General features: G+C 47.0%; 1 protein-coding gene across 1 annotated transcript in view; it reads left to right on the top strand.

Moving 5' to 3' along the window:
- LOC135378443 (venom metalloproteinase antarease TserMP_A-like) overlaps positions 1–15,493 on the top strand; it is a 58,025-nt gene extending 42,532 nt beyond the window's left edge. The window contains exons 13-14 of the mRNA XM_064611485.1: positions 13,374–13,484; positions 15,384–15,493. Coding sequence (XP_064467555.1) covers positions 13,374–13,484; positions 15,384–15,422 — 150 coding nt within the window. The 3' untranslated portion in view covers positions 15,423–15,493. The remainder of the gene's footprint in view (positions 1–13,373; positions 13,485–15,383) is intronic.
- Positions 15,494–22,487: the final 6,994 nt, after the last annotated feature.

Below are 22,487 nucleotides of genomic sequence, written 5' to 3'. Positions count from 1 at the left end.
CCAGCGTTCTGAACAGCTTACATGCCGCCGCCTACCGCTATTCACGTAGCCACAGTTGGAAATGGGGAACTTTTTTTTTTCAGGGTACACATCTCAAAACACACTCTACACGAGTAGAGTTGGCTTCCCCCGGTTGCATGCGTGCGTTAGGTCAAGCCCACCCCCTGAGAACAAGCTTAGGATCGTTTAGGATGTGTGTGGGCTTTGCAGTTCAACCTAAAAATTGTTTCAATCAAGCAGAATTGCAAATGATGCAATGGAGCGCGTTCATCCTTGAGAACGAATTTTGTGACAGAACATAAACAAAACAAAACATTTCAATGTGCAAAAAAGTCATCGTGACGCTAATCAGGAAAGCCAGCACGCGTTCGAAATAAGCAGGAAGAAGCACACGATCGAGAAAACAACGATAGTTGATGCTGTGCAGAGAAGCTGGTTTGAGGGAAAAACAGCTTGTATGATCAATAAACCCTATAGAGCTTGGGCCTGTTTTTATTTTAGACAGCGCGCATTCAACACACGAAATTAAATAAATCGAGCAGAATGACAATAGCATAGTGGCGCTATGTGGTGAAGCTCAAAACGCACTGACACTCCAACGCTTATTAAACAATGCTATGCACGCGCGTACTGAAGCTAAAAAAAAAAAAAGAAAACTCAACCCAAGCTGAGCCAAACATAGCCGGCGTACACGACACAGCTCGCACTCCTGGAAGCACTCTTAGAAATATAAGTCCAAGGCACAACGTCGCACAATGAACGAGTTCATCTCGGAAAAAATGCGCTCACCTTCGCAGACGGGTCACGAGCACCATGCGGCAATATCTGAAACATGCGGCGCGTGGACAGCTCACGCGACTTTAGCCAGCCCATGCAGTTTTAGACTTCAACATAAGAAATCAACTAAATCCAGCACAAAGCACAGTGATGCTATGTCGTGACTGACGCTTATTAAACAATGCTATGCAGTGAAGCTTCGCACATACTCAATGTTAAAAACGGACACTCAACCCAAACTGAGTATGAAGAAACACAATTTCAGATTGCCTTCACAGAAAATCCCGCGCCTCCGCGTTCCTTCTCTATACTGGAAGCAGCAATATTAAGATCGTCGCACTATGAACAAGTTCATCAAGAAAATAGGCTCACCTCATCACATCCGTATGGCGCACGTAGATTCTTGTCGCGCGACGCGCTACAGCAGGGTAGGGAAACACGGGCGCGTGGACAGCTCACACGATTTCAGCCTGCCCGCGCACACCTCACAACATGCGATGACATACCAAAATGTCGCGCGCACCTTCCAGGCACCCGTTACCGTGCCAGCCGCACGGAAAACTTGATAGCCGAAACACAGGCGCATAATATAACCCTCCGGTTGGGACCATCTCTTTTATATCAGTGCTCGCTCGTTTCTGCAAGGTTGCAAGCCCGAGAAATTGGGTCACCTTGAAGATGTGTTGGAGCCATCTGTTTTATATCAAAGAGGCACTTCATGGACAAACTCTGCGGCGGACCCTAGCGGGAAAAAATGTTGCGTCAAGGTGATGTAACGAGAAACTGGGTCACCTCGTAAATCATGTTTTCCGAGGCCGCACGTATTAAAACCAGTGATCACACCACGCTATGCGACCACCTGCTCATTGCCGAAACAAGCACCAGGAACAAAGGGTTCGCTTATGCAGTTTCCAAATGTCCTTCGGGCGAGCGCGCTCGGGCATGATTGTGTAAACAGAATCGCACCACCCTCCAAGGGCGCATTTGAGTTCCGTCCGACAGTCGACTGTGGGTCAAGCGCACAACGAGGAAAGTTCTCATTTTCAGTTCATTGGGCAGTATTTCCTGTTTTTAGGAGGGAAAATTCTGTGTTGTGTGATGGAGAAGCTATATAGATAGGTGATAAGGAGAAGGATTATATAGCACGTACTCATCGACTAAGCGAGTATAGTTTGTGGAGAGCGCCACGCTATTTTAAAGTCATTTTATATCATATCCCAAACGTTCTGCGCGATCAAACAGCATTATGGAAAGAAGAAAACCGTTTCACGCATCACGGTGCGTGCGCGTACTCAAACAAGTTCTGGCTATTAGTAAAAGAAGTAGTTTTGGGTTCCCAGGCGGGTTCTGCATGGTGTTTCCAACGCATCAGGCGACAACGTAAACTGTTCTGCGCGATCAAACAAGTCCCGCTCCCACGCGCGTGCCATATCATACCTTGTTTCAGCGTGCTCAAACAAGTTCTGGCTTTTATGGTCGTATGATGGTGCAGATTTGTAAGAAACACTGAAGATTCAAGGCACACACTATGGAAATCGACAGCCGAATTAGAAAAGGTATTGCGATTTTATTTTCGCTGTCTAATCAAAAGCACTATTTTCAGCGGGGCGAACGGTCCTCGATGTTTTGACAGCGTTTTTCGGTCGGATTCCAGAAGATGTAGTACCGCGGGGTCTCTATGAAGCTTTCATCGGGAAACGATTCACCACCATCGACAGCGTCGACGATGCTGTGGACGAGATCCTACGAGTATACCATGAAATTGAGCTAGAAAAAGGAGATGCGAACCTATTCATGATATCACGCGAAGTCCTAAAGAGATACGGCTACAGAGACATCGCGGGCATAGATATTCTTCAAGCTCTCCCTCTACTGCACGTCTTAGTTTACCTCTGGAATGAATGCTGTCGTATCATGTACGAACCGGATGGCTGCCTCCCTAAAGATCGAGTGAAACTGCTGTGTAATCCTCACGTAAAATAAAGCTCTTTCTTCCGCACAAAAGATTTTTGAATGCATGAACAGACGGTTTCGAACGTCCGGCCTACCTCATTCGACGCATTTTTTTTTAATTGCCACGCGGGCGTTTGACATCGCGTATCTTTATAACCACACATGGAGTAACCCTAAAACAAAGTATGGGGAATAAGGTACTTTCGAGGAGGTCGAGCTACGAAGACATTGTACCTGTAGATATTCTTCAAGCTCTCCTTCTGCTACGCATGCTGGTCTATCGGTGGAATCAATGTTGTTGTACGATTTACCAAGTGAGCGGTCGGTTTATATTCCCAAGGATTGAGTGAAACAGCTCAGGCAAATAAACTTTTATTTGCATAAAAAATCTATGGATGATCTCAATCTACGTAAGCAATGAAGATTTCGCGCTGTCACTACATATCTCCTCAATGTGGGCAATACGCCGCGTAGTTCGCGTTCGCGAGTTGGATTTGGTTTACATCATAAAAATATAGTGGTTGCTTCATTCCCGCATTTATTTCGTGCGAACTTTATGTCACAAACAATAAAGATTATGAAGAAATTGTTTACAGTAAACACGGTACTCACAACACTTTAGCGAGGACGTCTTCTAACGTGGAGACAACACGTTCCTTTCCCTCGACGACGGTAATGTCCAAGCTCGTGTGGTTCTTTTTCCAGTAGTCACGCACCACGGGGATGGAAAACCCGGCATTTATGATTGTCTCACTGATGGGTTCTCCGTTTCTATATCGCTCCAACAGTTCCAACTTGTATCTCACAAACTGTCTTATTTTATGAGTACTCCGCACGGGAATAGCTCTCAAAATGTCGCTAAAATCACTCTCTTCTCCGTGTCCATTTAAAAAGTTGTTTAGACGTTGTAAATCTGCCAGCATGCTATTGCATACGAACTGATCCATCTCACACGACACACTGGGCCTTCGCACTTTTGTGGTTGTCAAGTCGATGCTCATCACTTTTCTCCTGTCGGAGGATCATCCTCTTGAATCTCTTCAGTGTTTCTTACAAATCTGCACCATCATATGACATAAAAGCCAGAACTTGTTTGAGCACGCTGAAACAAGGTATGATATGGCACGCGCGTGGGAGCGGGACTTGTTTGATCGTGCAGAACAGTTTACGTTGTCGCCTGATGCGTTGGAAACACCATGCAGAACCCGCCTGGGAACCCAAAACTACTTCTTTTACTAATAGCCAGAACTTGTTTGAGTACGCGCACGCACCGTGATGCGTGAAACGGTTTTCTTCTTTCCATAATGCTGTTTGATCGCGCAGAACGTTTGGGATATGATATAAAATGACTTTAAAATAGCGTGGCGCTCTCCACAAACTATACTCGCTTAGTCGATGAGTACGTGCTATATAATCCTTCTCCTTATCACCTATCTATATAGCTTCTCCATCACACAACACAGAATTTTCCCTCCTAAAAACAGGAAATACTGCCCAATGAACTGAAAATGAGAACTTTCCTCGTTGTGCGCTTGACCCACAGTCGACTGTCGGACGGAACTCAAATGCGCCCTTGGAGGGTGGTGCGATTCTGTTTACACAATCATGCCCGAGCGCGCTCGCCCGAAGGACATTTGGAAACTGCATAAGCGAACCCTTTGTTCTTGGTGCTTGTTTCGGCAATGAGCAGGTGGTCGCATAGCGTGGTGTGATCACTGGTTTTAATACGTGCGGCCTCGGAAAACATGATTTACGAGGTGACCCAGTTTCTCGTTACATCACCTTGCCGCAACATTTTTTCCCGCTAGGGTCCGCCGCAGAGTTTGGCCATGAAGTGCCTCTTTGATATAAAACAGATGGCTCCAACACATCTTCAAGGTGACCCAATTTCTCGGGCTTGCAACCTTGCGGAAACGAGCGAGCACTGATATAAAAGAGATGGTCCCAACCGGAGGGTTATATTATGCGCCTGTGTTTCGGCTATCAAGTTTTCCGTGCGGCTGGCACGGTAACGGGTGCCTGGAAGGTGCGCGCGACATTTTGGTATGTCATCGCATGTTGTGAGGTGTGCGCAGGCAGGCTGAAATCGTGTGAGCTGTCCACGCGCCCGTGTTTCCCTACCCTGCTGTAGCGCGTCGCGCGACAAGAATCTACGTGCGCCATACGGATGTGATGAGGTAAGCCTATTTTCTTGATGAACTTGTTCATAGTGCGACGATCTTAATATTGCTGCTTCCAGTATAGAGAAGGAACGCGGAGGCGCGGGATTTTCTGTGAAGGCAATCTGAAATTGTGTTTCTTCATACTCAGTTTGGGTTGAGTGTCCGTTTTTAACATTGAGTACGTGCGAAGCTTCACTGCATAGCATTGTTTAATAAGCGTCAGTCACGACATAGCATCACTGTGCTTTGTGCTGGATTTAGTTGATTTCTTATGTTGAAGTCTAAAACTGCATGGGCTGGCTAAAGTCGCGTGAGCTGTCCACGCGCCGCATGTTTCAGATATTGCGGCATGGTGCTCGTGACCCGTCTGCGAAGGTGAGCGCATTTTTTCCGAGATGAACTCGTTCATTGTGCCACGTTGTGCCTTGGACTTATATTTCTAAGAGTGCTTCCAGGAGTGCGAGCTGTGTCGTGTATGCCGGCTATGTTTGAACAGAATGTTCTGATGGGAGCAATTGTGTTTCTTCATACTCAGCTTGGGTTGAGTTTTCTTTTTTAGCTTCAGTACGCGCGTGCATAGCATTGTTTAATAAGCGTTGGAGTGTCAGTGCGTTTTGAGCTTCACCACATAGCGTCACTATGCTATTGTCATTCTGCTCGATTTATTTAATTTCGTGTGTTGAATGCGCGCTGTCTAAAATAAAAACAGGCCCAAGCTCTATAGGGTTTATTGATCATACAAGCTGTTTTTCCCTCAAACCAGCTTCTCTGCACAGCATCAACTATCGTTGTTTTCTCGATCATGTGCTTCTTCCTGCTTATTTCGAACGCGTGCTGGCTTTCCTGATTAGCGTCACGATGACTTTTTTGCACATTGAAATGTTTTGTTTTGTTTATGTTCTGTCACAAAATTCGTTCTCAAGGATGAACGCGCTCCATTGCATCATTTGCAATTCTGCTTGATTGAAACAATTTTTAGGTTGAACTGCAAAGCCCACACACATCCTAAACGATCCTAAGCTTGTTGTCAGGGGGTGGGCTTGACCGAACGCACGCATGCAACCGGGGGAAGCCAACTTTACTCGTGTAGAGTGTGTTTTGAGATGTGTACCCTGAAAAAAAAAAATTTCCCCATTTCCAACTGTGGCTACGTGAATAGCGGTAGGCGGCGGCATGTAAGCTGTTCAGAACGCTGGCTCTCTTGAACCAGTTGGATAGAAATGAGTCACCAATGCAATGACAGCTGTCCATCTTTGCAAAGACAAGCAACGCCATCTCTTGTATGTGTAGGGCAGAGCATGTGAAAAAGTTTCATTGTGAACCAGTGAGCAGCCAGATGGGACGGGCTTCACCTAACGCAGGCATGCAACCGGGGGAAGCCAACTTTACTTGTGTAGAGCGTGTTTTGAGATGTGCACCCTGAAAAAAATGTTTTTCCCCATTTCCAACTGCGTCTATGTGAACAGGTGGCGGCATGTAAGCTGTTCAGAACGCTGGCTCTCTAGAACTATGACCCAGTTGGATAGAAATGAGTCACCAATTGAATGGCAGCTGTCCATCCTTGCAAAGACAAGCGGCGCCATCTCTTGTCTGTGTAGGGCAGAGCATGTGAAAAAGTTTCATTGTGAACCATTGAGCGGCCGCGGATGGAGGCATGGGTCGATAGCAGTTGGAGCCTGTTTGGGAGCTCTAGACATAAGTGACCAATGAGAGGCTTGTAGTCGGACGGGCCAATGAGCACTTGCAGTTAGATGAGCCATATGGTGTCTATCGAGGGAGCTGAGTGACCAATGAGCGCAAGAGATGACCGGGATCTCTCTGATGCAGCTGAACCAACCCACAGGCTGTTCTACCAAATAAAGGGTGAAATCAACAATTGTCGTGTGTCATGTCTGAAGCTGCTGCATTGTGGTTTAGGAGCGACAGGCTAGCCAATCACTGTTCAGTAGGCTTAACGTGGACCAATCAGGGCCAGACATCGGTAGGCTTTGGTGTGAAGGGACAATCAGTAGGCTTAGCGTGGTTCGGCTTAGAAGTCAGTAGGCTTAGAATGGACCAATCAGCATGAAATAGGCAGAGCTGGTGAAGAGTTGTGCCATCTGGTGTCGGTGGACTTAGAACGAGGGCCAATTGGAAGCAGCCAATCAGAGCGCTGGTGGAGTGATCAGTAGGCTTAGTGTGGACTGGCTTAGAAGTCAGTAGGCTTAAAATGGACCAATCAATGCGAAGTGGGTGGAGCCATTAAAGAGTTGCGCCAGGAAGTGAGTAGCATGGACCAATCAGGGCCAGCCACAGCAGAACCAAGCCATGCCCTATGACGCAGCTGGACCAATAGCATAATTTCTATTAAATGTGTAGGGAACCTTCTTCGGCGCCGTCAGAGCATGCGCGTTGTGAACCAATGAGCACCAGGGTGGAGGCATGCGGTTAGCACGGGCCAATAGCAGTTGGAGCCTACCAGCCACCGCTAAAGTTATCCTATGGTAAAAGTTACAATCTCCCACAGTTAAATTTATCTCGTCTAGAGATGAGTGTGAGTGACCAATGAGTGGCTTGCAGTTCAATGGATCAATAGCAGTGACCACTTGCTGTTAGATGGACCAATCGGTGTTGGAGCCTATGAGGGAGCTGTGACCAACTAGAACCAATAAGGAGCTGGGTGAGCGTCCACGTGCAGTCAGATGAACCAATAACAGTTGGAATCTACCGAGGGAGCTGAGTGAGCGTGAGAGATGTCCACATAGAATTATGGACCAATGATCTCTCTGATGCAGCTGGACCGGGAGGCTGTTGTACCAAATAAAGGTTGAAATCAACAATTGTCGTGTGTCTTGTCCGAAGCTGCTTAGGAGCGACAAATTCAGGTAAGCCAATCACCGTTCAGTAGGCTTAGCGTGGACCAATCAGGGCCAGCCATCGGTAGGCTTAGAATGGGCCAATCAGCGTGAAGTGGGCGGAGCCAGTAAAGTCCGGTGTCAGTGGGCTTAGAACGGGCCAATCGGCAGGCTTACATTGGAAGGGTGATCAGTAGGCTTAGACGTCTGAATCAGACCAATCAGCATGAAGTGGGTGCACACCACAAGGTAAGTTTGAACATCTGAGATAAAGCCGCAGCGGGGCCGCTGCCGCCGGGGCCGCGCCTGGACAGTAGGACCAATCAGCGAAGCCGGTTAATTAGCACGGCGTGCGTGCACCAATCAGCGTGAAGTGTGGATGGAGTCAAGTAATGAACATAAAAGGAGCGGAGCTATGGTGAACCAATCAACGCGATCAGTAGGTTTAGCGTAGACCAATCAACGTGAAGTGGGGGCGGAGCCAAGTAATTAGCATAAAGGGGTGGAGCTACGGTAAACCAATCAACGCTCAGTAGGCTTAGCATGGGCCAATCAATGTGAAGTGGTCGGAGCCAAGCCAACTAATTAGCGTGAAGGAGCGGAGCTACGGTCAGCCAATCAAAGATCAGTAGGCTTAGCATGGGCCAATCAACGTGAAGTGGGCGGAGCTAATGGCGGCCAATCAGATGGCTTTGGATTTGGCTTGTGTTGGCTTAGAACTGGATTGTGTTGGCTTAGAATCGGCCATCTTGGATTAGAAAAAGGATGTCGTTATAGCGCACGGTTCTTATGCCGCTCGAATATTATGCAGTCTATCTCTATACTACTCATGAATTGTTTCGAAAAAGTCACAGTATACATGCACACACATGTCTTGTAATGGGCTTCACTGGACCTTTAGATGTTTAAACATTGAAGAGCAGTTCAAAGTAATCGCAGCCCGCACATTCAATAGGTACAGGTATAGCCAGGTGTGTCGTTGCCGCCGATTGCTGCGGGAGTACTAAAAAAGAAAATAAGGATACTTTATTGATCAAGCATAACTCTGGACGAAAATTACTGCACTATTTATGAATAGGCAATCCTTGCTGATTTGCCTGTTGAACACCAAGGCACACGTTTCACAAACGTTCGACGGATCACAGTGAATGAATAGCTGGGACGTAAGGGACAACTAGTATAATCAGCACATATAATTTGATTTGCGGCCTAAGTTACGGCAAAGCACCGAACTGTGAAACGCCTCTAGCGTTACAGAGCGACTTGTAAATGCTGTAATGCACTTCACACGATAAACCTGCATCACTTCCTTCAACAAAAAGTAACCAAACCTGTCATACCGTTCATCTGCGGGGCATCGGAGGTGTGCCCACTTCGTCACGATTTCTACGTCCTTTGGAGGTGCAGGGATTCCCTGTCATGTCTGTCTTTCCAGTGTTGCGATGATCAGCTGCATCAGCCATTCCGTCTTCACATTAGCCGTTTACGGGAGTTAGCTACAATCTAAATCGAAAGCATTCCAAACCATTAAACTATCCGCTAGCGTATGCGAGTCTGCGAGCACAACGGTCGGAGTCCGAAAGAGCACGCGTGACTTGACACTTCTCCAACTTCCAACGTTTCTCCTCCGTTCAGCGGTAACCGCATACGACGATTTCTCGACGGAACTTTCTCACCGGCATGACAACTCGATGGAGAAACGGCGGGACGAACCGCATGCACAGATTTCCACTGCGCCGGACGGTGGCGCTCTAGCGGGCGTTCTGTTAGTCCGTGTTAAATATTGACTTCAAATTAACTGATAAATATTTTCCTACACACAGAAAAGTTATAGTGGCACACAGAAGAAGTTCTTACGGTCAAAGCATATTCGCAAAGAAAGTGCTACAAAAGCGCCCTCAGACAGCATGCTTCCCAGTTCCCAGGTTGGTCATACCGGATACGGGCATCCGAAATGCCGCCACATCCGCTTGTGGAACGGTAGCGCGCGGAGCGGTCTCATTGGCTGCCGTCGAGCGGCCGCTCCTGCGCGTCGTCGGATTGTTCTGTCCATCGCTGTCGTTGAGAGATCGGTGACGTTCCTATTGCTCGCGTCGGCTCACCGAAAAACGGTGACGGTGGCCGGTTTTCCGTCGAGAATTCGTCGTACGCGGTTACCGCTCTCACGTTCACCTCCGTTCGGTTCATCGCTCCTCAATCAAATGACCCTCGCCCAATCATCCCGAAGTAAGATTGACGACAGTTCTCGGAGACCAGTGAGCATCCACATATTTGCACATCTATCACGTGGCCAATTAGACATTTTCCGACTGCGAATTTCCCGAATTTCTGCATTTTGCAGAGGTGCCCTGCAGTGGTGCGTATCGCTTAAGTGCCGCACTACTGACAGATCCGTTGATGAGGAGAGTTTGGCCATTTTGTGATCGTTTGCCGCCTGGAGGTGAGGAGCCGCCGTGCTGTCAGAGGCGTCATCGCCCCGCCTACTTGGCCGGGATGAAAGGCGAGCCGTGGCAGCACGGGGGAATTTCAAGGCCGTACTTATTCTCCAAAATGGCGGAATGGGAGATTTCAAGGCGATAGCTCTGATTGAAAATGGTGCCACTGGCCTCGGCGCCATCGTGTGATGTCAAATGGCGCGCTTTGAGCCAAGCTCCTCCCAATGGCCAAACTCTCATAATGAACGGCTCTAGTCGGAGATGCGTATTATTCACGGAGCATGAGGTGAGCACGTGGATGGGTGGAGCCAAGCTCAACGACAACATGCGGTCGTTCGAAGTGAGAAGGAGATACCAAATGTGGCAAGTGTCGTACTTTAACGTCGCCCCTCTCTCAAAATCATGGGTGCTCGTTGTTTGCTTGGACGAAGGTTCCAGAGCTTTAAATCAGTATTTAATTTTTGTTTCGTCTGATCTACGGTTATTAAGCCTAATTCCAGATGTCGTAGTAGTCTGGCCTACATATTGTGCCTTACAGGCATTGCATTTAATGATGTACCAGCTCCCGTGGCCTAGTGGTTGGGATGCCGCTTTCTTCGCCGAGACTGGGAGGTAACGCGGGTTCGAATCCCCGCACCGGCTGTGCTGTCTGGGGTTTTCTGGCAGACTGGTTTTCTGGGGATGAATGTCGGCACAGTTCCCTCAGAAGTCGTCCCAGGACGCATACTAACTCCCCTGTTCCCCACTCCTTCCTGCTGTCCACCCTTTTCTTTTCTCGATCCGCCCACTTCTGTACGCCGCTCATAGCCACACTTGCTTAGCGGCGCTAACACGGAAGTAAAAAAAAAATATGACGTAGATTACATTAGAGGAGTTGCAATCAAGGTTCGCGTTATTTTATTTATTTCTTTTGTACATTCTGTCATTACACAGATGGTAGCGTGCTCGACTGGTAGGTGGTTTGCTTACTTTTACTCTAAAAGGCTGTGTGATTGCGGGCATGCGTGCAGGTTGCTTGCAGGTTTCGAGAACATCTCTTTCATCCGTTCTCTGAGCATTGCAGAGTAATGCTGTAATGGCGGCTGAGTGTCGTAAGTTTCGTCGTATAAGGGATATTAGCACAAAAGGTAGCAATTATGTTTGCCGAGCGGATTTTGTCACGGACGGTGTGTGAACACGTCGGGCTTCGGGCTTTTTCCAAGGCGTCCTGAACAAATTCGGACCAGAATCGTCGGACCTCTTTGTAGTTGTTTATGTGATTTATCGAACTCTTCGTCTTTGCAACAAGTCTCTGTTTCGAGAAATAAGAACACTGATTTCCTCCAAATAAATGTATGTCTTCTGCAAAAAAAAAAAAAAAAAGGATTTATTGCTGACTTCCTTATATAGCCTAGCAAGTAGAAACATTTCCTACCCAGAGTATAGGATGTGACAGTCATCAACCGCTCAGGTATGTTCATACATACAATCACTACTTGATATCAGGTGATAACAGGTGATCAAAAGTACGAAGCTTTCCCACGTATTTAGAATAATCATGAAATTAATGCGCATGTGTCAGGGATCACGGCCAGCTGCGCTCGCTTTCAACTGCGATCTTTGGCCTACGAGAAGGAAATATCATTTAGTACGTGTTTTCTCGAAGATAACGGCTCGCCATCTTACCCTAATACAGTCTATGCCCCGCGAATTACGAAATTCTTCTTATTATTACCACGGTCCCTCAACATTCTTTCTGGTTCGGAAACTCCGCTTCAATCCAATAGACAAGGTTACTGAGTGGCAGTTGCTTCCGCGTGGGGGCGATCGCGTCGTTCGGGTTCCGCGCGATCGCCAATTTCGCCAATCGCGCGATCCCCGCCAATTTTTTGCAATTGATTGATCAGCCAGTTATAATGAACAAAGATTCAAACATGATCGAAGCCGGGTTAGTAAATTAACAGGATAGAACTTGTTCCTTTCGGAAGTGTGGCATTGTAGCGCTTTCCAACAATACAAATTGGCTGGCAAGATTCAGCAGAAACTATCATCACGTTGTAGATAGCCTCGGTATCTCAGTCAGACCAGTTCCAGGACATTTCACTCGACAAAACTATTTAAAATGATGGCATGGAGTTTTATTTCGGAGCGGCCACTGGTATTCTAGCTAAGACGGAAAGTTTGGGATTCCCCATAAGCTACATTTACGAGAACAACGTGGTGGTATCTGGTGACAAATAAATAAGAACCAGTACGAGGTAAGCAGGTGGAAAGGCAGAAAGTTTCTTGAGTTAGCCTTTCGCTTCAAATTCGGGATGAAGACATGTAAACGATATTTTTTTACCACTATACACGGTCATGAATTAGCTCTAGAGTCTCGTAGCTTATGGTCCGCAGAAACTTAGGGTAACTGAACTCGTCACCCGACGAATTGTGCTACTCACATAATGAACCACACGCAAAGGAAAAATGAATAAGTAAAAAAAGAACAACATCTCCCCTCCCTCTCCCCACTTCCGATCCAGCACAAACTAATAGGTATGAGCGGACATCCTTTACGAAACCGACTTGGCATTACATCTTTCCCCGCAAGTTGTACCCTAAGACACGTTGTATTGACACCATGTTGAAAGATATATCATTTGAAAATGTTACGGTTCTTAGTGTTTGATGCTACACATGTCACACGGTGATCAACGTGAAGGAGCTGAACAAATCACGCTCATCGCAGTACATCTCCGATAAAAGCTGTTAGCGAATATCGCTGTCATCGCTGTTTTGTAGACAAGGAAAAAAGACAAAGAAAAAGAAACCCTTGGCGCCACAGGAAACTTCAAATCAAAATCAAATCTATGAAGTACACAATCATCACGAAATGCAGCGCGCTCGAGTCAGGCGAAGTCTCCTTGATATGTGTAGATCGTATGAACACATATGATTACATATGAACTGAATGGAAAGATTGCAATAGATTTCCAGGATATTTAAAATAGAACCTCTGCTTACCCACGCAAAACGCAAGCACGAAAAGAGAAAAAGTGTTCACTTCAGGAAGAGCATTGAGGGACCGTGCTATTACTGAGCACATTTGCGGGTACCCGCAAAGTTGAAATAAACGTGTGAAAACGAGTGAAACGCTGAGTCAGTTGTTTTCTGCTGTTGTTATCCGGTATTGTTCACTGTTAGCAGTTGTCATTCACTTTTTTGCGTCTGGTGCCGTCTTTTTTACCTAGAGGGGAAACAGTTTAGCGGAGTGCCGACTGTTATGCTGCCGCGGAGATCCAAACCCCGACGAATGTTACAAGAAGCCCCTCTTGGATGCAATGCCTTGTGATGATGGAAAGGTAGGTGATATGTTTTTGAAACTAAGAGGAGTTCAGTCCTCATCTACGAGAGGAGCGCACATTATGCAAATAAATGAAAAGGTTTCACAGCATGGCTGAACCAGCGCGTTACAACTCGTGCTTGTATGTGAGTCTTTTACATACCTTGCTGCGTAAAATGGTTGAGCACGCGTCCGCAATCGCATCTGTTTAATGCGCTGCTTGTAGTGTTGTTGCAATACTATGCAATACAACTATGCAATACACAAAGGGTTCGTTGCCTTCGCCGATCGTCGTTTTTATAGTAATATCTGCAAATGACGTACCTCTACGAAGTCCGATGGACCAGACGCGACGCGGAACGGTGAATTTTCCTCGAAAGGTTCAGACAGCTTGGATGGTAACATACACGCCTACCACCTCTCTACAAAGAGGCGCGCGCGTCATTTTTGTGTGACCATATACTACGACAGCTTGTCTCTGCGCAGGGGGAAGGGTAAAATTAGCAGAAACCTCGTGACGAAATGGCTGCCCACTCACAAGACAGCATGCGTAGATCAGCATGGGCCTACAGAAGAAGCCACATGCTCCTCACCTCGAGATTTTGATTTTTTTTAAATATGAAATCACCTTATTTGGGACAGGGACCAATGAGGTCAACAACAGGGGAAAGAGCGAAACTGGGGAGCTGCGCACCCAGCTGGTGTACTTGTGTGGTGTATGCGTATTACGCTTGTTGGCTTGAAGGTAGAGAGCGACGGTGCCCCTTCTGGGGGGGGGGGGGAGTGGGAGCGTTGCTTTACAACCCATGTGAACGTAGAACGTAAAACATCTTCTGCAATACACCATCGCCTACAGTTTAAACGGATGCGTTCATGATGACAGGTTCAGGGTGACAGCAACAAAGGCGGGTCCTGAATGATATGCGAAGCAGACTCCTCGTAAAATGCACGATTCGATTGCGTTTCTTCCCGACTTGAGAAGGCGAAAAGAAGAACTCCATCCAAGAGTATTCTGATAACAAGGGTCCAATGAGTGTAAGAGTGAAGGGAGAAGAAAGACCAGCGCGAGAGGGAGGCTGTAATGGCTACTGGCCGCCTGCGCAGGGGTACCCCAATACACACATCGGTCCATGGACAATAGCGTGCCAGGCGAACGCAGTGCATTACAGACATGTCCTGGTCACACGTCATTGGAACGTCAACATACGTGACCATAAACGCTGTTGCCCTATGATCATATCGGTCAAAACGTTGACGTAATTGCGGTCAAAACGTTGACAAAAAAATGGAGTGCTTCTTCCAACCTCGGTAATTAGTTATGTGCGATATCTTCGCAGTGTAGCACGTGGATCGGCAAATGAGGCCTCGCAATGCTGACCACTCCCAAAAATGCATTAACGACCAACGAGGGATTTTCTCCGCACCCTCCAGCGCCCCCAAAATCTCATAACACCCCCTCCGCCCTCAAAAAAAGAAAAAGAAAGATAGGTGATAAACGCCACAAACGCATCGGTCCATTCGGTCCAAAAAAATGTCGGTCTACAGCTTGGTCCATTATATCGACGATTTACTTGCTGTGTATTGCCCCGTCTCTTTTTCGTCGTTAGCGAAAAAAAAAGACAGAAACGGATACCCCATTTTTCATGTACATATTGACTGTGACAGCGCAACAGGAACTGTGTATTGATGCTGAGGGTTGTTGGAACAGCCCAGAATAAACATGACGCAATAGCGAGCGCCGGGTCAGCGAAGATGACGATGGCGATGAGAGCATTTCCGACTCGCAGTATTAACGACTGTACTATTTTTATGCATCATCAATGAGCGTGTGGTTTCAGCTGTCCCATGTTAAAAGTTGCTGCTCTGCCCGAAGGGAACGTCGATCTGTTTGAGGTTGACATGTAACGTTATTTTGCAGAGATGTTTCAATGGTGTGTGCATACCTTTCAAGGGATGAGACCTCAAGGCATGCAGTGTTGGCTACGCTACATTCAGCATTCAGCACGAGTAAAAAGCTTGTGCAAGATACCTTGGACTGTGTGTCTTTTTCTTTCTGGGGGGGGGGGGGGGTATTTTCCGTGTCATCTTCTCCTTCCTGGCCGAATGACTCTCCCTGTATAGAGTTTTCGTTATAGCACCTAGAAACTCACAATAGTGTCCTGCACACAGTAGAACCTATGCAGTACACTGTTGACATAAAAATAAAGCTCCTATGCACAAATGCAACAACTAATGCAACAACTCACGTTTTTTACGTCCTATGCACAGTATTGCAAGAGGACGAAACGACGTTGAACGTCACGAAAGGAAGAGTCGGTGAGGTAATACAAGGCTCAGACCATCACAGAGCAACAAATACACAATACATCTCACACACAAGCTCGATTCACGATTCCCACGGACAAGGATTACATTATTACGTGTGTTTACTTTTTGGCCTAGTCACTGCGTACACCTGCGGAACGTAAACAATAGCGGTGTTGCCGACGCGTTTCGGGCCTCTTTCGCTGCTGCTGCCGTTAATTCACAATTGGAGCTATATGGGAAGCCTCCAGCAGCAGACCTGTGGCAGCAGAACGCTTTTGTGCTGCCATGTTGCCGCGTTGATGCTGTCGTGCTGCTGCTGCTCGCTTAAAGCTGTGGGACCCCGGCCTGACACGTTGGAAAGAAGAGGAAAAAGGAACGTTACACAAATGCCTGTGGTCTAAAAAGTACGTAAAATTTCACTTCACAACGCGGCTGTCATCTGCCGTCAAGAATGCCACAGTACATTCCACTTGCAACCTTTACAGGGCACTAAAGTGCAAAACATTCTCCTCTCGGAAACTTGCCTTGACACCAACGCAAAAGGAACAGAAGTGGTCCGTTGCGCCGTCCATGATTTATGAGTAGGGTTCCCGGTCTTCGGTATTTACCGAAAAGCATCGATAACTGTACGCCGGTAAATTTTTTACAAGTTCGGTGGAAATAATTATTCACCGATTGTCATCGAAATGTCGACTTTAAATGTCTTGATTTCATTTCCTGTCCCTTCGCTGTGAACTGGGTGGAAGCAGACAGTGGACATGTGGTCGTTCTTGAAAGAACTGATATTTCGTCTTTAGCTTCTCACGGGGCCTTAATATTGCCGATAGTCAGGATCCGGGCCGGTTCCAAATAGATCTGCATAATGTGAATAGGCCTGTTCGGTCAGGAAGTGCCCCAGCTAGAGCCTTTAGAGACCATGGAGTGTACCAGTGCGAACTGTTCGCCTATTCCACTAACACTAAAAACTAAGACACGGACCGACTGAAAGATTTGCCTTCCCCAAGAAAGCTCAGATCCTTGTTCCTTACAGTGAAAAGAGCGGTGTGCGATGTCACCTGCATCGCTAACATCTACCTCACAAACTTATCAACCTCTGGTTTTAACAGTTGGCATTGTAATGAAAAAATAAAATAAAAACCACAAGGACTGGTTCACTGTATGCATGCGAAGCTACCGTCACGTTCCTCGCCGGCTTCCATCGGGTGTCTTCACGGTTCAAAATATTACCACCGAAACACACCCATTTCTCCCACCGAATCCCTGAAAAATTAAGCACCTAAAGCCGGGAACCCTATTTATGAGCGACAGGACCTTTACCCTTTCTTTAGTGTCTTTACTCTAGTTTACTCTTTCCCTCTCCTTCTCAAGAAGGCCGACAATGCAGACTTCAGCGGTGTTCAGTAAGAACGGCATTGCGACACACGCAATGTCGTTCTTAGTGAACGGCGGTTGAAGTCCACATTGTCATTTACAGCAGCAGCTGTTATGTGCAGAAGCCCCCCTCCCGTTCCGTGACCGGCGCGCTCCGCGCAAAGCGATTAACCGGACAGAACCCGATTCGACTCGGCGGCGCGTTGGCGATTGCGCAGAGTTCCGCAACGCATCACGTTGTGCAAGGTCGTTGCAGGGCATGTCGTGGCGGGCACGATCAACGTTGGGGAAGTTATTACATACAAAGTCCGAACCGAGAGTTACGTCGAAACAAGAAGGAAGAACTAGGAACTCAGTCGGGTAAAGACGTCTTCAATTGTAGGTCGGGTGATGCGTACTGCGGCAGGCAAAACAGGTTCAGATGACGGCAATACTCATTATGGAGCCGGGAAAGGAGTAGTCACTTTGTGTAACTGCTTGCAGAAATCGAGGGATACAACAGAGAGAGCAGCACCAGTGTCGACCAAATCAAGAATGTGACGTCTTTGAAATCAATAGGCATTCACTCCACAGTGTTATGACTTCATAACATTGTGGAGCGAACGCGGAAGCGTTTTAAGGCAGGGTTAGAGTCTGACGGAGCGGGGCGTAACGACGCGCACCGCGAGCCGCCACCGGTGAGTTCATAGTTCGACGACACTCGGCGAATCGCGGCGCGGCGGAAATGCGGGACTACGTCAGCGGCCATCGGAGGAGTAGAGCTATGCTCTACATCTGGCGGTGGCCAGCGAGCGTGGAGCGTCCGGTGGACTCGCATTTCCCAAGATGGCGTCGCCCATTGAGCTTTTGATCTAAACTGGAAGGGAACATCCGTGCCCATATAATAAACGACGGATGGACTAGAGAGACAAGCAAAAGAAGGAGAACAGCTGGGAAGACGTGCGACTTTCTTATTCAATTCAGTATCCATGTTTGGGGGTACCAGCAGCCGTATTACATTTAGTACAAACATAACAGTGCCAACGATGGGAACACGGATTGTCTTTAGTCGGATTCCAGCACGCGGGTACAGATATGACTGCTTTCCCACTACGAAATGTGAAAATCTCCGGTGCTGTTTTCGTCGCCGCGCCGAATCGCGTCGGACTATGATCATGGTAGGATGAGGAAGCCCGGCGTACCGAACGCTGGCTGTCGGCGCGAAACGGGGCGCTGACGAAGATAACGTCGGAGTCTAAACCAGCCTTTAGTCTCTGACAACATCGCACCATTTCAGCGACCACAAAGCGATAATCGTAACACTACAATAAACACTTTGTGTACAAATTTTAGTGCGGCCTCATTCAACCACACAGAGCTGACGCTGGAATTCGCGTTGCAGGAATCGTAACCGTCCTTGAATTTTTTTCGTCCCATATTTAACACCTACAAAAAAGTGACAAGCGTTTGGAACTTGGGATACATATTTTCTTCGTGTCATACTTACGTCTGGACAAAGTATTTTCATAGCTAAATGTTTTAGAATACATTATCAAGTTTACCTTCAGCACCCGAGATGCCGTTGTTAGGTTGAACACCATAGGGAGCCTCCATGGGTTGCTGCGGCTTCTCCTCTTTTCAGGCAGGAGACACCCTTTAACCGTGCCAACGCAGCCTTTCCTCCTCGCCCTCGCGCGGAGCGCGCATTTTGACTCCCAACTTGCTACGCGCTGCCCATTGCCTGCTGTGCATTTTGCGCGTTTGAGCGGCCATCCGGCACATGTACACGCAAGTGATTGCATTTCTTTTGTATCTTAGCGTCATTTTATGCTTTGGGAACAAATACCGCAACTCATCCCTCCGGAATGTTAAATCCAGCGTGCAAAAAACAAGTCAGAACTGCCTCTATTACTGCAGAAATCGGTCGTGCCACAAGCCATTTCCTCGGGTAATACCAGTGTTCCGTCCCATTTTTTTCTGCGTGTACCACGTTAGGGTCACAGTTCTTTTGCATTGGACTTTACGCATGAAAGTGCTTCGTTCTTTTCTCTATTTCTTTGAGAACCACTGCTAGGGCTCAGTTCATCTCCGTATTGTTGGTATGAGGTCGTTGATCTGTTGGCTCAAGAGGTAGGTCGCGAACCAGAGTTCGCTCTTGTTTGAGCAGTTCCTATTTGATTGAAAAATACATTCGGTTGGTGGACGAAGACCAGCGTGCGTGGAGATCTGCAATGCGCGTTGCTCGAATGACACGTCGTGCAGCAAAATGCCAGGGTGCTGTGTGCCTAAGTGTGCCAATCACTCTCGGAAAGGTGCGCATTTGTATCGCTTCCCAGCATCAAAAAAGTGGAAAGAGGTCTGGCTCGCGCATGTAAGACAGCAGAATGGGAACCAACAAGGAGCTCGTACGTGTGCGAGGTAAGCAAGCACCTTTGCAGCGTGCAGTGTGTACCGTATATTCCGGTTGCTCAGTGGTTATGTACGTTTAATTCAATTAAATTACGTTAAATTGATGGAAAGCCACAACAAGCTTATTGAGCATCGTGATCCCGTACGTGGTGCAATGAATCTTCGGTATATTTCGGGCAGCGTACAATGTGAAGAGGCATTCAGGGTGATATCTGCTTCGAAACGCATTTATGCGATGCACTCACATTTCAAGACTGTGCCGACTTTTATTCATAGTAACGTGGACAATAATCTTCCGACTTGTGACCAACACAAAGAAGAACTATATCGTGTAATTGTGGACAAATTTGTACAACTGCGATTGAGGGTGCACTTTCGACAGGAGCATATCGGTAAAACAACATCGTTTTCAAGCAAAACGGCACCAGTGGGACCTACGTTTCCACTTTTTTTTCTATTTCTATTCTATTCTATTGAATGAGATGTTGTAATAAAATCTGCTTGCAATTAACATATTTCTGTTGTCTATACACATTCCCATGTTTACTATTGTAAATCGTTGGTCCAGATACGACTGCGTGTGCAGGTGGAGTGATGTGCTTAGACAAACGTTACAAAGCATTACCAACATATTTTACAACCCATGACCAGCTCTACTAGCATATATAACAGTTTTGCCACGCCTGTATCCTTCATTCCGCTTTTACCTTCTTCCTGTCGCGAAAAATCGAGACAAACGCAACCCCGCCGTTGACGCCCAATGCGATGTGGGAGTCAAGATGGCGGCGCTCGTAGCAGAAGACGGAGTTGTCGCCTCCCTGAAAAGGGGACGCACATGGAGGCTCCCTAGAACACGAGTGGAATAGTTATATTGCTGGTTGTCGTTGCGTTAGGAATATTAGTCTTGGTTTTCGTTTGACGCATATATACCATATCGTCGTCACGTGATGCCCAGGAAAGCTACTTAAACGACGCTCCGGACGCTCTGCGCCGCAGTCTTGTGGGGCTTCGCCTAGGCACGCATACTCATGTATTCTGCTCGTTTTTAGGTGAGCAGTTTGGTGTCTTATTTTCTGTGTAAGCATTTATTTTGCCCCACGAGACTGGAATTACAGTATGTCGGCTGAGGGACCATTATGCTTTGCATGTATGACCCCAGTATCTGATGACTCAAATACTGTAAAGTGTAATAGCTGTCATAACAGTTATCATATTGGTAGATGCTCTAATGTACCTAAAACTTCATGGAAGGCATCTACTGACAATGATCGGAGGGCATGGATTTGTACTACTTGCCAGACCTGTTCGAAACGACAGCGTCCTACCACTGAGCCGTCGCTTGCCATTATCCTGTCAGAAATTCGTACCAACAGTCAAAAGACAACGCTACTGCTGGAAAAAATGGCCACTCTCGAAAAACGAATGGATAGCTTACTAGTGGGACACGAGGCCCTTACTGTGCGGGTGACGGAGTCTGAGAACAATATTTCAGCACTGAGCGAGTCGCTTTCGTCCATGCAGGAACAGCTACGGGAGAGGGATGACGAAATAAGAGCACTCAAATCAAGTCTTGATGACCTTGATCAGTATGGTCGCCGCAACAATCTAGAGATTCGAGGAATCCCCTTTGGGCAGGGCGAAGACATAATGAAAACCGTGAACGAAATAGCAGCAAAACTTGAGGTGACTTGTTTGACTACCACGGACATTGAGGCAGTACATCGTCTCCCTTCTAGTAAGAACCCAGTGGCTTCCCCCATAATTATCATAATTATTCGGTTTAGGGAGCGGCAGACTAGGGATCTTTGGCTTTCAAATTCACGCAAACTCAGTAGTCGTGATCCGAATAGTGGCCCGGTGAATGCGGGGCTGCCCTTTCTTTGTAAAAACCTCACTCCCAGCAAAAAAGCTCTCCTGTGTGAGGTACGGAAGTTTGCCAGGGAGCGCAGTTTTTCGTATGTTTGGGTGCGCCATGGCCACATTCACCTGAGGCGCGCAGATGGAGAGAAGGCGCAGCGAATAAAGCATAAAGATCAACTCACGAGGCTGGGACGCTGAGCTCGGTCCTGTTAAACCTTTTCTCTCTTGTATCTTCTTTTTGTCTATTTTCGTATTTTTCTATCTTTTTTGTGTCACATGCATGGTGTTGGTGACTTAGTTAATTTAGTAACAGATGTAACAGTGTCGGCTATTCATTTGAATATTCGAAGTTTACAAAAGCATTTTGACGAATTAAAACTAATTACTGAGAGCGTACACTCACATATAACATTCTTTGCTTTATCTGAAACTTGGTTGAGCAACTCCAGTGAATTATTCTGTTCTTTGAATGGCTACAATGCTGAATTTAAGCATCGGGAGGCGCATATGCATGGTGGTGTTGGGATATACGTCAGAGATGATGTGGCGTTCTTTCCGCGACAGGATATCAGCATCGACGTAGACTACTGCGAAAGTCTTTTTATAGAGATCCCAGACCTTGCTTCTTTTTGCCCTAACTGTGACGCACGTTTTCCTAATCGGCCTTTGGTACTTGGTGTAGTATATAGATCCCCGCAATGTAACATACGGGCCTTTCTTGACCAGTTGGAAAGGATTATGAGTGTACTAGACAGTGCGAAACTTAATGTTGTTTTGATGGGAGACATGAATATTGACCTGCTTGGCGATAGCAATATTGACCTGCTTGGCGATAGCAATATTGCCATACAATACCAAGAAATATGCTCCCCTTATGGCTTTAGTCAACTTCTTGATACGCCAACTCGACTTGGATCATCTGGATCTAATACCCTGATTGACCATATTGTCATGAACCTAAGGAGAGGACACCTAAAATATGGCGTTGTTGTATGCGACATCACTGATCATGATTTGGTTTATGTAGTTCTCCCCAGGGGTCACCCTCCAATGCAGACGGAAAAATGCACGTTTTTGGACTATGAGGCCGCCGAAA

Source organism: Ornithodoros turicata, chromosome 1 (genome assembly GCF_037126465.1).
Source record: "Ornithodoros turicata isolate Travis chromosome 1, ASM3712646v1, whole genome shotgun sequence".
In the NCBI taxonomy this organism is placed as follows: Eukaryota; Metazoa; Arthropoda; class Arachnida; order Ixodida; family Argasidae; genus Ornithodoros; species Ornithodoros turicata.
This window is presented reverse-complemented; position numbering and strand designations above follow the sequence as displayed.